The 15,277-nt window shown below is 47.2% G+C and overlaps 3 protein-coding genes across 3 annotated transcripts; 2 read left to right on the top strand and 1 right to left on the bottom strand.

Moving 5' to 3' along the window:
* The first annotated feature begins 633 nt into the window (after positions 1-633).
* Positions 634-3,867, top strand: LOC114863061 (calcium release-activated calcium channel protein 1-like). Its single transcript, XM_029163890.3, has 2 exons — positions 634-958; positions 2,040-3,867. Exons 1-2 carry the CDS (start codon positions 845-847, stop codon positions 2,586-2,588), a joined length of 663 nt encoding a protein of 220 aa, XP_029019723.1. The 5' UTR covers positions 634-844; the 3' UTR covers positions 2,589-3,867.
* A 734-nt stretch (positions 3,868-4,601) lies between these two features.
* LOC114862833 (histone-lysine N-methyltransferase SETD1B-A-like) lies at positions 4,602-11,756 on the top strand. The gene is made up of 18 exons (XM_041072427.2): positions 4,602-4,861; positions 5,061-5,213; positions 5,325-5,429; positions 5,515-5,785; positions 5,868-5,980; positions 6,071-6,982; positions 7,066-7,773; positions 7,872-7,988; positions 8,062-8,140; positions 8,239-8,432; positions 8,540-8,657; positions 8,745-9,158; positions 9,357-10,340; positions 10,460-10,626; positions 10,698-10,823; positions 10,967-11,086; positions 11,304-11,441; positions 11,520-11,756. Exons 1-18 carry the CDS (start codon positions 4,760-4,762, stop codon positions 11,691-11,693), a joined length of 4,995 nt encoding a protein of 1,664 aa, XP_040928361.1. The 5' UTR covers positions 4,602-4,759; the 3' UTR covers positions 11,694-11,756.
* A 9-nt stretch (positions 11,757-11,765) lies between these two features.
* On the bottom strand, positions 11,766-15,277 carry hpdb (4-hydroxyphenylpyruvate dioxygenase b). Its single transcript, XM_029163791.3, has 14 exons — positions 15,189-15,277; positions 15,043-15,069; positions 14,763-14,825; positions 14,437-14,541; positions 14,243-14,285; positions 14,072-14,154; positions 13,908-13,997; positions 13,726-13,829; positions 13,495-13,572; positions 12,917-13,079; positions 12,774-12,845; positions 12,574-12,696; positions 12,338-12,454; positions 11,766-12,257 (listed from the first exon to the last, which is right to left on the bottom strand). The coding sequence occupies exons 1-14, from the start codon at positions 15,189-15,191 to the stop codon at positions 12,147-12,149; spliced, it is 1,182 nt and encodes a 393-aa protein (XP_029019624.1). The 5' UTR covers positions 15,192-15,277; the 3' UTR covers positions 11,766-12,146.

Here is a 15,277-nt window from a genome sequence, read left to right as displayed (position 1 = left end):
AGCACTCTAGGATAGTGATAGTGTCTTATGTAATAAATACAGTGTTTACGGTTTGGGAAACGTGTTTAGCGGCACCCAGTGGTGGTATTATGAACATGGTACTGTCGAAAGAGGAGCCTTAAGAAAAACTGCCTGTTCAGTAAAATGTATTTTACAGAATTTGGTATTAGGGTAGACAATTAGCGTTTACATTGCATTAAACAGCGTCATTTTTTACATATTGTAGAGTAAACAAAATGTCACTATAAGTTAGAAATACTTCCTCAAGTTCGTCAAACTGTAAATGATGATATTAGTCCTAACTTCAATAATTTAGTAACTTTCCTTGGTCCTCTTAAAACTTACTTCATTATTTTTTGTATGAGCATGGGATTATGTGGTTTTAACAAGGATTGGTCTGTTTAATAGGAGATTTATGAGCTGATGCAAGAAATGACACATGTAAAAGCAATACTATTGTGAAATTAAAATCTCATTTTCCGTTATCGTTTCTTCAACATATTTAAAGTTTGTATGAATTAATGAAATGTCAATAGCAACAGGTCACGGTTTATGCCGAACTCTGCATCAGCATATTACTCTTATTATTCTCGTCACTGGCGCGAGGCGGCGAGCTGCGGCGGCGCCTGCGAGGAGCGATGGATTGTGGGTATCGTGTGTTTCCTGACAGACCGAGACACTGTGTCAGCTGCTGCAGCAAAGTTTTGACATAGTTCCCCAGCTTTGCTAGTTTTACTAGATGTGACTCCTCTTCTGAGATCTCGTCCTCTCCGTGCGCGTTTCATCCGTCGCTGCCATCCCGGTTTCCAACCACAGCCCTTAGATTGTTTGGAAAACTTTCGGAATGAGTTTGAACGAGCACTCTTTGCAGGCGCTGTCATGGAGAAAACTCTACTTGAGTCGAGCCAAACTAAAAGCCACCAGCCGCACGTCGGCCCTGCTGTCGGGCTTCGCTATGGTGAGTCTGCCTTGACTTCACTGGTTCCCGTCGCTCGGGTCAAAATATTTATACTTATTAATGTGTTTGAACGCTCTCTTGGCCACGAACCGTAAATATGTGACGCAGATTATTGGCTTCAAAAACCGCGCTGACACACGGGCCTAGTGATTCCCACCGGTTAATATTAACAGAATATTTAGTTATGAAAGTGATAAACTCAGTGAAAAGGTCAGAAACAATCTGTTAGTGATATGTCAGCGCAACAATAAAATAACGGACCGGGTCGAGAACACTTACGTTTTTGGACCCCCTTCGTTTTAATGTGCGTCAGTTAATAAATAATGAAATGTAACGTAAAGGGTTAAAAGAGGCAATTATAATAACTTTATGACTACTATATAGCCATATAGGCTCCTCCTCATTTTTACCCATTGCAGCAACTTCCACATTTCACAAGGTGCAGAGCCGCTGAACACAAATACAGCCCGTCCATCCTGTAGTGGGCTCTAACACGTCCTTCCTCTGGCGGTTTAACACATGCGAGTTTGTACTATATCTGTCCACCTTATCTGACACTTATTGGAGGTGTATAGTTAATGTCCTGCATGAGCTGCATGGTCAATAACTATATTTAGTAATGCATTTGTCCTGCTCTAACTGCTACATTACATTTTATATTAAAAACATGTTTTAATTAACTCCAGGTGCCTTTAAATAACCCCCTCAGCAAAATGGCAATAGTGCAGGAGCTGTGAACATAATATTTATTGTGTCACCAGTGCAGTTTGGTTTGAGTTGATGTTACAATATTTGCATAGGTGCCTGTTTATATGCAGCTGTTATGACAAGCACAGCAGTTTTCAGTTGTGCATTAACCCTTGACAGGAATGTAACAATAGGGCAGAGAACAAATACATATGTCCTATCATAGCAAACAGTCCCTTTGTTTTAAATGTAGCCTGTAGCTGTAGCTTGAAATGTGGTTTTGATAATTACGTTGAGGGGAAAAACAGCTTTATTTCAGATACTGATAGTGTTATGGTGATGCAAGCCTAGATATTTGTGTACCTTTATAAATGTACCTGTTTTATTTCTTTAGGTTGCCATGGTGGAGGTACAGCTGGAGCGGGATTATCCGTATCCTCCAGGGCTGCTGATCGCCTTCAGTGCTTGTACCACAGTTTTGGTTGCGGTTCACCTATTTGCCCTCATGATCAGCACTTGCATCCTCCCTAACCTCGAGGCTGTCAGCAACGTTCACAACCTCAACTCTGTCAACGAGTCTCCCCATGAGCGCATGCATCGCCACATCGAACTGGCCTGGGCTTTCTCCACGGTCATCGGCACCCTGCTCTTTCTCACAGAGGTGATGCTCCTATGCTGGGTCAAGTTCTTACCGCTCAAAAGCAGTACTGGGGAAAACAACAGCACTGTAAGTTCCGGCGAGGCGGCAGCCATTACGTCCAGCTGCATCATGGTGCCATTTGGGATTGTTTTTATTATGTTCGCCGTGCATTTTTACCGCACGCTGGTTAGCCACAAAACGGACCGACAGAGACGAGAGCTGGAGCAGGTCATTCGCCTCCAAAACCAGCTGGACCACAGGGCAGAGAACGATGACCTGAAGGATGCTGTCCATTTCCCCTGATCACAGCCCATCAGCATGCAAGAGCAGCCGACCTTCAGCAGTGCTTTCATTTTGAAATTTTACATAAAAGCTTTTGACATTTTTAAAAACTTTGCTGAAAAGAAGACTGTTGCAGGTTTTGACTCAGTCCACATTTGGATAATGCATGTTCACAGATATCTACCATTATAAAAGAAAAATGTTGTTCAATGTCTGCAGTGAAGCCTGTTGGTAGTTCAAGTAGATACCTCAGTGGTGCTGTTCTTGCTGTGGTTTCAGGCTTTAAAGCCGTCACATTAACAGATTATTCTCTGTTTTGATGCAGATATACTGTATAACCTGCCACCGCTTGTGCCCCCCCCCACCTGTGGTCTTACTGTAACAGTGTCCCAGGATGGGCTGCACTGATCTCTCCGCAACTCATGTTTGACTACATCTAAACAAAATTATCAAGCCTTATTGGTATGTACAGATGTTCATAGCATACACGTGACCAGAGTCACTACAGTGATAAAATGGTGTCAAAATTATGGGACAATTTGAATCCCTTCAAAACAGGATGTGTTATGAATGTTAACATTCAGCAGTATTTATATGCCATCTGAGGCAACATAGCATTTACTGAATAAGTGCTTGTCAGGCTTTGCTCTCGTTTATTGCAGCATAATAATATTTACATCAAAACCAAATGTCAATCATTCAGTACAGTAAGACTAGCGTCCGTGCTTAAAATGCAATTTTCTTTCAGAGGATTCATCCTAAAACAAAGGAAAATGTTGCTGATTTATGTTGCTTTTGTCACTTAAATATCGATACTACTCAAATGGTTACTGTAAGAAGTATTGATTTTATTTATAGAAAGCATGCACAAAATGGAACTGTTGCATACATTTTGTAAACATTATGTTTTTTTTGCGTGCAATATAGGTTATTATGCTCTTTATCTTCTGGTACATTATTTTATTATTATTTTATTTTGCTAAGTTCTTTACTGTTTTTCTTTTTATGGTACGGACACTCTCACATTCAGGGCTGATTGACAGTTTGATCAACTTATAACTTACTGTATGTTATTCAGGCTGATGTTACACACTTCTTTTAGAGAGATCAATGCCAACGTGAATAATTTATTTAACCCTGTTTATGTTAGTGTACATAAACAGACGCCGCTGCTTGTGTCAATGCTGAGCTTTAAAAAGAGTTTTTTTTCTTAGCAAATACTGTATTTTTAATGTTTGTGTGGTTTTAATCTGGTGATAGTCATCAGAACTTTTGTTTGAATAAAGCACATTTGAAACCATTTGTGAGTGTTGACTTTTGAATACATATTCCCGGCAAAGACAGAGAAACATAATCTAGTCGAGTCAAGGGAACCACACAGGAAATGCGTCCTGACATGCAGTTTAAGTGTAGACTATGTTGTCAATCAACCAGAGCCTTAGGCCTGCATCACAGAAAGGCACAACAACCCTCCTACTGCACTTGGCCTCTAGATAAGATGTCGTTCTTATGCATGAAATTACCTTGAATGTGTGCTTCCTGTGAAACTGACTACTGATAAAGAGTTGAAACCCAAACCCTTCAACAGTGTGAAATGTCTTTATAAAGACAAGACATGTGATGTCGTCCACATTAACTGCACTATTTTGACTACTCGAAATAGACACATGCATAATTGTGTTGATTTCCAAGAAGGTTGACAATCTTTTTACAGATCTTTGACGGGATGATTTCAGAGGCATAAACTAGGAATAAATAACTTTGTTAAAGTAGATGATGCTGTATTGGACCAAACTACACTGTACAGGTGAACCCAATGAAGTGGCCAGTGAGTTTACACATCAAATGCATTTAATGTACTTATTAAACAAGATTATCTGACAGATTCTATATTATATTTATATTATATTATATATATATATATATATATATATATATATATATATATATATATATATATATATATATATATATATATATATATATATATATATATATATATATATATATATATATTATTTTTTTTAATGTGGGTGGATATATACTTAAAACGTTTCATTTATTTATTGTTTTTTCTTTTTTACCTCACAAACATTTGTGTGTTGTTATTACCTGTAAAGCCGCCTGACTTCAGCACTCAGTGTTATTCCGCCTCCCATACGGACCTATATTTTGTCTCCGTGTACCCGCGGATGAATCCGTTATCAACCTGCGCGTCGAACTGCAAGAACACCGAAAAATCACACCCGCATTTTCACCATGTTGGCCCCTCAAAGGATGACACTTTGGCACAGGTAAGACTGACACGTCGTCTTCTACTTAACTCCGAGTATTTTTTCTTATTTATTTGTAAAAACCCACTCGTCTCGTGCGCCGTCTTTTCACGGAGGAACGAGGCAACAGGTGATGCTCTCCATCACCTGTTGGGGCGTGTTAACCTGGAGGAAGAAAGCCGAGCTCACGGCTCCGGCGGCCTGTTCGTTGTATTCGCAGGTTTTGACGAATGTGATGGAAAGCGACAACCCATCTACTGAGACAGACACGTCGCCTCAGCACTGGAGAAGCTGCAAGTTGATGATTGACCCGGCGCTGACCAAAGGCCTGTACAAAGTGTATCGTTTTGACGGACGCCACTTCAACATACCCGTGAGCGTCTCCACCTGCGCGCTCGTCTCCCGCGGATCATGGCGCATATGTTAAGACTGACGCACTCTCGGTGTTTCCCATAATAATGCCCGCTGACTTTTTCCTCCGCAGGTCGAGGACTTGGGCCTGTTTCCCGTGGATACAGTCAGAGATCCGCGCATCTGTCGCCTGTGGAGCAGAAGCAACGCGATTCACCTTGTAGTGCCTAAATTTAAGGTATTATTTTTACTGTAAAAGTAAAAACTAAAACGCCCCTGTCATCATATTGTTAGTAACAGCCTCTGTACCTGTGTTATTACAGGTGGACGGGTGGTACGTCGGCCCTGTTCCTCCCAAGGAAGTGACATTCTCCGGCCTGAACGACAATGTGAGGGAGGCCTTCTTGACTAACATGTGCAAACAGCATGGAAACGCAGAAGAGGTGGAGATCTTTTACAATCCTAAGAACAGGAAGCATTTGGGGATCGCAAAGGTCGTCTTTGACACAGTGAAGGCTGCAAAAGACGCCGTTCAGCACCTTGACCAAACGTCCGTGATGGGGAACATCATTCACGTCGAGATCGACCCTAAAGGTAACACGGATGCAACCGGCGACTCACCTGACATACACATTATCCCTCTTGAGTGTAAAGTTCCTATGTGTTTGTGTCTCAGGTGAAAACAGAGCGCGCTACCTGCAGCTCCTCCTCCACGGCCTGTACACACCCTGGACGTTGCCAGTGGGCAGCAGTGAGAGAGCCCTTGATACCTTCATCGACCGACTGCTGGTAATTGCGTGTAACCGTGTGAAGATTGGTGTAATTGCCCTTTTGAATGAGTGCGCTTTAAAGCAGGCGCTCCCTTTCCGCCTTTCACAGGCAGGCGTGGGCCGGCAGCGGCCGGGCCTCGCGTGCAGCCCCGCTAGCATCGCGACGCCCCTCTCTCTGGACACCGCCTGCTCCGGCCTGTGGCAGGACACGCCCTGCAGCTTCGGGCTCACGCCGCGCTCTCAGGGAACCCCGCGCACGCCCTGCCTGTCTGCGACGCCTCTCTCCCAGGACTCCTGCTACTCCAGCCTTCAGGCGACGCCGGTCCTCCAGGGGGACCCCCCCGCCGGCAGCGCGCACGGCGACTCGAGGCTCTGCCGCCGCAAACCTGCCCGGTGCCTCAGGTGGCAGCCGCCGCCGCCGCCGCAGAGACACGCCTCCGGCCACGCCTCCGGCCACGCCCCCGGCCACGCCCCCGGCCACGCCTCCGGCCACGACGGTGCAAAAGACCCCGCCTCCCCGTGTCAGGAGCCCAAGGCGTTCCCTCAGAGCTGCAGCTCCTTCTCAGACGAGCCGGAGGCGCGGCCGCCGCGCCGCCCTGCCAGCGGCCGCGCCTCCGGCAGCCCGCGGCCGCACGCGGAGAGCCTGGACTCTCGTATTGAGAGTTTGCTGATAAACAGCCGAGGGTCCGAGCCGTCGTACTTTGCCAGGAAGGCGCTGGAGGCTGCCGCCCACTCTCAGGACAGCCCCAACTCGCCGCGCTCGGCTAAAAGCTCCCCTTTTTTAGATGATTCGCTTGCGTGCAGCCCAGCGTCCTGTGGCTCTGTCACAACCAGGCAACGGTGCAGTGGTTTGGGGGGTGTGGGTACAGAATCACTAGTGGAAGATGAAGAAGATGAAACTATTCAAGCGGTTTCATTCCTCACAAGGAACTCCGAGTCTCCCTCTCTGTGTGATTTCGTACTTGAACAGAGTGCGGGTGTAGATAATGATAAAGACCTCCAGTCTCTGCCAAGTCTAAAGGTAATACTGATGTCTCCACTCATATATTGTATTTATGACATGATGAAAATCCGTCATTCATATTTTGTTTTAATCTTCTTTAGAACCACCGTGAGGCCAGTGGGGATGTGGAGCACTCACACACCGCTCAGCTCGCAGCTCTGGCACCGACTGACGCTCAACCTCAGACCGTTCACACCACTCCTCCCTTTAACCCCCAAAACCCTCCTGCCACCAGACCCAGATGCTCCCGCCCGCCGGTCTCTGCTTTCGCCTTCCCCCCTCCTCCCTTTCCCCCATCCGTTCCGCCCGTCCCACCTCGTCTGCCCAACGGCACCATCCCCATCCCACCTCCAGGCTGGATCCCCCCTCAGAGCCATCACACCAGTATGGCCATTCCTCCTCCCCCTATCCCCCCTCCACCCTCTCTTCCTCCCCCGCCGAGCTTCCTAGGACCCCCTCCGCCTCTGATGGTGCCCCCTTCTCTTCCACCCCCGGCACACATGTACCCTTTACACCTGCAGCCCCCAGGCCCTTTGAATAACGGGACCCTGTCGAGGCACGGCAGCACACCGTTCCCTCTTCTACCCTGGTCCGCTCCACCTTTTCCCAGCTTTAACCCGTTTGTGCCCCCACCACACTACACGCCAATGCAGGAAAACCCTCACAGGGTCACGGTAGACCAAGTTTTGAAAGTCCTCATGGATGAACTGAAATCGATCATTAAGAAGGACATTACACGGAGAATGATTGAGGGAGTTGCTTTCAAGGCATTTGAGGACTGGTGGAACCATCAGGAGACGAAAACAAAGGTAATATTCCTGGTGTCTCCTTTGAATAAGTGGTTCCTTGTAGTGTTTCTCTTTTGCCTATGATTATATTCTTGTTCTTTTTCCACCTTAATTCTAAGATACAAGTTCCTCAGTTTAAAAGTGGAGCAGGAAGCGTGGGGGAGAGGAACAAACTTCTGAATCCTCTCAGTCACATCCGAGGTCAGGCCAAAAAACCTCCATTACCGTCCTTCAAGGTAAACTCCTACACTGACCATTACTGTATATGAACCAATTGACTATTATTGAAAATAACATGTTCTTGTGCAGGTTAAAAGGAAAACACCAGATGAACCTCATACAACACGACAGACAGAAAAACCATTGAGCTCTATTTCTGAAAACAGTGGTCAGTTCTTTTAATGCAATTTACTTTAATATATTAACTCTTTATCTCTGTTCTCTGCTCAGTTGTTGTGTTTTCATTCTTTTAACCTGTGATTTCAGTTGTGAAACTGGCGGATGATGTAGTGACACCGAAACGCAGACATGCAAGACCTCATGAGCTTGACAGTGATGATGATGATGATGATAATGAGGGTGACGTTGAAGGGAAAGGTGAAGACGGAACGTGTGTTGAAGAAGCACAACCAGATAAAGTGGAGAATCTTGTTGTAGACAGCGAAGCTCTTCAAATAATGGTAAAGTTTGTACTATTAAGTTACATGATGGGTTAAAAACGTAAAATGTTAACATGTTAAACTGCTAATATGGGAAGATTCTGATGATGGATGATGTTCTCTTGCAGAATGATCAGGATGATGTGGAGGAAAGCTTTTGTTCTAAAGAGAGGGAGTTGACACGAAAACGCATAGATGAAGATGAAAGTACCACCTCCGCTGATGGAGCAGAGTGCTCAGATGAGGGTACAATGAAATGCTCACAACTTATACCGACATCCACATGAATAACTTCATTGCGATGATTAACATGCGTTTTGTCTCTGTTTTCAGTCACAGAGGCTGCAGAGAGCGCCTCAGAGGAAAGCGAGAACTCGTCCGAGTACAGCTCCTCTGACTCGGCCTCTTCTGAGAGCTTTGAGGATTCCTCCTTCTCCGACACAGGTCCTGAAGATGAAGACATGCAGGAGGACGCCGGGGACCACGCGAGCGTCGAGTGCATAGTGATATCGTCAGATGAGGAGTCGATGGAGTACGAGTCCCCCCACACGCCCTCGGCCCCTCTCACCCCGGGTGCACAGCTGGACCTGGGCCTGCAGGGCTGGTCGGATCCATTTCATAAAGACCAAACAAAGGAGAGACAGTCCAGCTGCTGCCACAGAGACATCTGTGAGGTGGATGTTATGATGGATCTACACGATAGTGAACCACAGGACCTGCAGCCTCCATCGCCTGTAGAACTACCAGGTAATAGTACAGTGCTTCATTCCAGCACCGTGAATTAGATCACATACAGATATTATATAGATATTGTTTTGATAAATTGTTTTTTGGTACCTTTTTCCGTACCAATGTACGGAAAAAGGTAGTAAATGTAAAAAATTGTGATCCACATCAATTTCAATAATTAATTCATGTGGATATGATCATTTATTATTTTAACAGTGGACCCAGACCTTGAGGTTGTGATGGAAAGCCCTGAATGGACGAGGGAGTCTCCACAGAACTTGGAGGCCGTGAGGCCTCTGACTCCTACTGGCTGCTTGCTGGACAATGACCCTGAGCTTTTGATCAAAAGCAAACCAACCTCCCCGGCTGCGGAGGAGGTGGAAAGGCCACAAACGCCGGGCAAGGGAATAGTGGCCGAGCTTGAAGGCGAGGACTCAGGCGAAGCCAGTGAAGCCCTCTCCCCACTTCTCTGTGACTTTGTTCCAGCTCTTGCTGATCTCCCACTGGCCTCGTGCCCATTTTACCAAGAGATGCCTAAAACCCCCGGAGAGGAGGAGAGAAGCGGGTGGACCGAGTGCACCTCTGAGAGGACTCTAGCAACACCGGGCAGAGAGATGTTGGAAGGGAGCGCGGTGACGCACCATAGCAGCCCACCACCTCCTTCAAACCTGTCTGTGAATCCCTACATTACAGCCCCAAAGACCCCTGGAAGAGACATTATCCTTCCCAGGAGAGCGACAGTCCACAGGAGGAAAGCAGCCGCAGGGCCTCTGCCATGTGACGACTCCCTCCATGGCTCTCCCACCTCAGCGTCTTCTCCAGGCAGCGCCTCTCTCCCCTCATCCGACCCCCCCGACGACAGGAGTGCGTGGAGTAGTTCGTGCGTCAGAACAAAGCCTTTGCAGGGGCTGGAGAACATGCCCGGCCTTTTGGGCAAGGAGGCGTTCTTGCTGCGGCGAAGGAGGCTAAAGAGGCGATGGAGAGATCATCAAGCGAAGAGAAATCCCAGCTCACTGTCCTCTCACGGTCGTCCCCGAAGGCGACGTTCGCTCTGCGAAGCGAGGAGGATCCTTCATAGTGTTTGGAAGGAGGGCCTTGATGAAGAGGATGCGAGGCTGCTGCTGTGCGCCTATGAAAGGCTGCAGGAGCAGGACAGTGGCTTTGGGTGGCTCAGCGACACTGTCTGGATTCATCACCCACATATCCTTTGTAACTTAAGTCAAATTGTAATCCTTGTAAAAATGTAAAAATGACATTTTTAGATTTTTTTAGTAGTTTTCCATCATATTGTGTGCGGGACATCCTTAACTTCTTCTTACTGACTAAAGTCCCCACAGACAGAAGTGAGGAGCACAGATCCTGGCTACCGAAGCACAGGACCGGGTCGGCACGCAGCGAAGGTTTCTACAGAATCAGCAGGAAGGATAAACTTAAATACCTCAATGACACTAAAGCCACCAACGAGCCTCCAGCTATCAGTGCTCTGGTAATAAATGGGGAACGTCGTGGTTCTGCCAGCGCGCTGTGATTTGTTGCCTAAACCATGAATCTCAACAGGGAACGTGCATCCCAGCCCAGCATCAGACCTCGGTGCGCGCGGGATCCGACTTCAGGTCCGAGCAGCGCCGCCTGCTGTCCTCCTTCAGCTGTGACAGTGACCTGGTCAAGTTTAACCAGCTGAAGGTAGAGTAGTAAACAACTACTGTATCTGGGATGTTTTGCATTCATATGTTTCTGTCCAGATATACATGACTTGCTCTGGTTAGATTCTTCTATAGAGGCCACATCAACGGCGCCTCACATTCTAATTGTTATTTTTTCATCAGTTCCGAAAGAAGAGGATTCGTTTTAGCCGAAGCCACATCCACGAGTGGGGCCTGTTCGCCATGGAGCCGATAGCAGCGGACGAGATGGTGATCGAGTATGTGGGCCAAATCATCAGACAAGTAAGAACAAACTAGGAATAGGTTCTGAGTGCGAGTAGCAAGGGACACAGTCATGCTTTTAAGCCAGCCACTTTGCCATCATTAACGCTCCAGAACTTTCCCAGTGGCCCACTGGGACCCTGCCATTGTTCTGGGTAGTTTCCGTGGGTGCGAAGACAGAAATCTTGGTAAACAGCATTTTGGAGGAGAAGCATAGTGAATGTGTTTGCTTGTGTAGGTCATTGCTGACATGAGGGAGCAGCGGTATGAGGAGGAGGGCATCGGAAGCAGCTATTTGTTCCGGGTTGACCAGGACACAATCATTGATGCCACTAAATGTGGGAACTTGGCCCGGTTTATTAACCACAGCTGCAATGTGAGTAGGGGCCTGTTTGTTTAATGAGAATCGGGATTTCATACAACAGAACTCTACATCTTGATTTATGTCTTGCAGCCCAACTGTTATGCAAAGATCATCACTGTGGAGTCCCAGAAGAAGATCGTGATCTACTCCCGGCAGCCAATAAGCGTCGATGAAGAGATAACGTACGACTACAAGTTCCCCATCGAGGAAGAAAAGATTCCTTGTCTGTGTGGGGCAGATAACTGCAGGGGCTCCTTGAACTAATCATAAGTGCTCTCATTGTGGCAAATGCTGGAGTTAAACACATAAACAGCATGTAGGACAGTAATAGCACGGTGCATTTGGAAATGTATTTTATTGAGAAGGAAAAGGCATTAAAGGTTACATATGGTTGTATTTTCCAAGGTATAGTCATAGTCAGGCAATTATTGTCTCACATGTCACATGCATCTGTTCCACCAGGGAGCATTCAGTCCCACTAAGCTACTGGCCTCTGTCAAAATACAAGTTGAACTCATTGTTCAAATGATGTCACTGTTCATATTGGAGAGATAAAACTGTGTTTTGCTTGAGTCAAGCTTTCAATAATGTTGGTTTTCTTGTTGATATCGAATAAAGAAACACTTAAAATACTAAATGCTGCGGTTTACTGTTTCTGAATTATGAAGAGCCATAAAATAAGGGCAAAGGGTAAACTTTGCTGAACATCCACTGGGTTCACAGGTTCTTTGCGACTCCGTTTGGCGTCAGGACCGTCAGGTTTCCTCGAGCGTTCTGGTCGGCTTCAATCGCCTCGAAAAGAGATTTGAAGTTCCCTGCACCGAAGCCCTGCGGGAAAGGCGTGCAGTTCACATCCTGGACAGTGTTGCTGACTTTCCTTGTTAGCGGGAGGCAGGCGGCGCCCTCACCTGGTGGTTGTGTCTCTGGATGACTTCCAGGAACAGCGTGGGCCGGTCCTGAACAGGCTTGGTGAAGATCTGAAGCAAATAGCCGCTGTCGTCGTAGTCCACCAGGATCTTCAGCTCCTGAGCACAAGCAAAATCACAAGATAAAGTGTCTGTGGTGAGTCACTCCACCCTTAGGTTTGCCGTTTATTACTACGCATGCATGTGATTGAACCAGCCCAGTCCTGTGATGCTCTGACCTGCAGGGTTTCCAGGTCCTCTGTGACTTTGACCTTGGACTGTTTCAGTTTCTCCCTCAGCTGATCGTAGTAGGTGTCCGTCACAGACATAAACTCCATCCCGCGCTCCTTGAGGTTACGAACCTGCAAACAAGCCATCGGTCCGACCGGTATCGTTGCCGCTGGTGGGTTGCATCCATTGGTGGGTTTCATATACTCACCGCAGTGATGATGTCTGAGGTGTTCATGGCGATGTGCTGCACGCCAGGACCCCCGTAGTACTCCACATACTCCTGTAGGTGAAAACCAGCTGCTAGTGAATGGTGGACGCGTCGTAGAGCTGCTTCTGGTGCACGCAACATGCCTGGATCTGTGACTTCCTCTTCCCCATGGCCGGCTCGTTGATGGGCATCTTCACGGTCTCTTCATAGTTGGCGACCACGATGGAGCGCAGGGCGCTGAATTCTGTCTGGAGCTGCTTGTCGTCCACCGACCAGAAACGGTGGAAGAGCAGGTTCCTCCGGTACCTGAGAGGTCAGGAGCCAGTGACAGACACTCACAGTTGGCCCTGTGGGGACCGTTCTGCGTTGGGCTCCATGTGTCAAATAATTACACACTTTTGTGCTTCACTGCTTTGCAGGCTGCTAAATGTGAACCTGTGGCTTTTTGAGCTGTGAGCTAATGACACGAGCGTCTTCACGTCTATAATCCTGCAGCCCGGGCTCCGCCCCACGTTCGGGGATTGACCAATGAGCTCGCTCACTTAGAACACTGCCTGTCTCGCCTACTGTGTTGATAGAAACAAGATCCAGATGTGTAGAACCGCTGGAACCCCACTTAAGAAAATGCACAGTCATGCTGATGCTGAGCAAAGTTACGTAAGAAGCAGACTCTCAGACTCCACCTCTCATCGACCCCCCGCGTGCGGACAGTGCTCATTACCATTCCACCACCGGAACCATCTCGTTGTCCGGCTGGTTTCCAACAATGTGATCGATGAAGTTCAGGTTTCCGCTCGGCCTGCATGGAGAGATGACACCAATACACACACACACACACACACACACACACACACACACACACACACACACACACACACACACACACACACACACGCATGTCGTCACAGTGAAACTCGCATGTGATGAACCTGAGGTAGCTCCGTTCACTCACAGTTTCCTCAAAAGAGGATCCTCAAACAGAGGAGGGCGGAAGCCTGGCAGGAACAAGCCACGGTACCCCGTCCTCTCCACCAGCGTGTGAGTGGTGTCGCCATACTGCAACGAACACAAGCACCGGTCCTGTCACTTGTTTACTGACTGAAGAAGCGTTGACGTCGCAGGATTCGTATTCACCGTCTGAAGCACAGCCAGCCTGACTTTGCCGCTCTCATCCTGGACAGTGTGAGGCTCCTTTATAATCACCGCACCGCGTTCCCGGGCTTTCTGGGATGGAGGTAGTGAAAATCATTGTGCTTTATGAGCGTGGGGGGGGGGGTCACAGCAGCCTGTAGCATTACCTGAACTAGGGAGTCACAGTCCTCCACTGTAAATGCCACGTCCTTCACCCCGTCCCCGTGCTTCACCAGGTGCTCTCCCATCTCTGAACACAAGCCACGTGCAGTCAGTCTTACAGAGCTTAAAACTGTGCCTCAGGTGGATGCGTCAGCTGGGACTGAACCGAGCTTTACCTTTGTTTCCAGGATTGAGGGCAGACGAGAACACGTAAATGATCTGTCGAACACAATGTGACAATATCAAGGCAAACATCATTCACAATCTCTGTTCAGCTGTGATAGAAAAATGATAGTGATGGACAATAACATCAGCCCAGCTGCTTTTGCCTGTTTGCAGTAATGAGAATCTGCCCATGCCACCATCCTACCTTGTCCTGTTTGACTACATGAGACACCACTTCACGACTGCCTGTCTCCAGACCCTGATAAGCCAGAGGCTCAAATCCCAGCTTGTTACAGTAATATGATGCAGCCTGTTGGAGACAGAGGGAAAAACATTGAGTTGAATTAGAGATCTTTCACGCTGTGTCACAGTGCCCTCCGCTGGTGAGCAGTGAGGTTTCACTCAGTACGTTAGGACATAGAGTCCTGCACGCTTTGTCCACTACAAGTCTCCAGGTTTGTCTGTGCAACATGTTAGTCCCAAAACGTCGCCCCTTCAAAGCCAGAAGCAGCTGTGTGAGGCCCAACTCACCTGTTTTGCATTTCCAACCCAGAATGTGGTGTGATCAAAGCAGAGGAATCTGCCCTGTTCATGCTGGAGACAGGAGGGAGAAAGGTTTTTAATAGCTGGTCTGTACAGAAAAAATGGTAAAATCAATTTAAACGCGCATGAGACGCGCTGCTGGACTAGCAGCACAAAAATGCTTGTATTACTGTAGTGACCTTCTACTTAGTACTCTTGATAAATGCTAATATGACTAAATATTCTGTGTATAAGTACAGAATACAGTGAATTTGGTTGGGTTACCCACCTTTTCTCCTTTGTCTGTGTACGTTGTCTGTAATCAAAACAGGAGATTATAACGTCATCATCATATTATAAAGGAAAATGAAGCAACTCTTTGATCCTTTCTGCTTGACTTTGTCAGGCAGAAAAAACAGTCAAACGGTAACTCACCATCTCGCTCCCAGTGACCTGATCGGACTGTCAGATGCAAATCTGCATTGAACTTTTAAAAGCTGAAGAGAAGGGTTCTAACTCCACGC

Source organism: Betta splendens, chromosome 9 (genome assembly GCF_900634795.4).
Source record: "Betta splendens chromosome 9, fBetSpl5.4, whole genome shotgun sequence".
Taxonomy (NCBI): domain Eukaryota; kingdom Metazoa; phylum Chordata; class Actinopteri; order Anabantiformes; family Osphronemidae; genus Betta; species Betta splendens.
The sequence above is the reverse complement of the archived record's forward strand: the minus strand, read 5'-3'. Positions and strand labels throughout refer to the sequence as shown.

What these genes read in the sequence shown, in the direction of transcription:
- LOC114863061 (XM_029163890.3), top strand. Translation starts at nt 845, where the DNA reads ATGAGTTTGAACGAGCACTCTTTGCAGGCGCTGTCATGGAGAAAACTC. An exon ending in TGCTGTCGGGCTTCGCTATG is followed by an intron (nt 959 to 2,039) that starts GTGAGTCTGCCT and finishes TTATTTCTTTAG; the next exon opens with GTTGCCATGGTGGAGGTACA.
- LOC114862833 (XM_041072427.2), top strand. Translation starts at nt 4,760, where the DNA reads ATGAATCCGTTATCAACCTGCGCGTCGAACTGCAAGAACACCGAAAAA. An exon ending in AGTCTCTGCCAAGTCTAAAG is followed by an intron (nt 6,983 to 7,065) that starts GTAATACTGATG and finishes AATCTTCTTTAG; the next exon opens with AACCACCGTGAGGCCAGTGG. An exon ending in CTCCAGCTATCAGTGCTCTG is followed by an intron (nt 10,627 to 10,697) that starts GTAATAAATGGG and finishes GAATCTCAACAG; the next exon opens with GGAACGTGCATCCCAGCCCA.
- hpdb (XM_029163791.3), bottom strand. An exon ending in ACACAGACAAAGGAGAAAAG is followed by an intron (nt 14,826 to 15,042) that starts GTGGGTAACCCA and finishes TCCTGTCTCCAG; the next exon opens with CATGAACAGGGCAGATTCCT. An exon ending in GGGTTGGAAATGCAAAACAG is followed by an intron (nt 14,542 to 14,762) that starts GTGAGTTGGGCC and finishes TGTCTCCAACAG; the next exon opens with GCTGCATCATATTACTGTAA.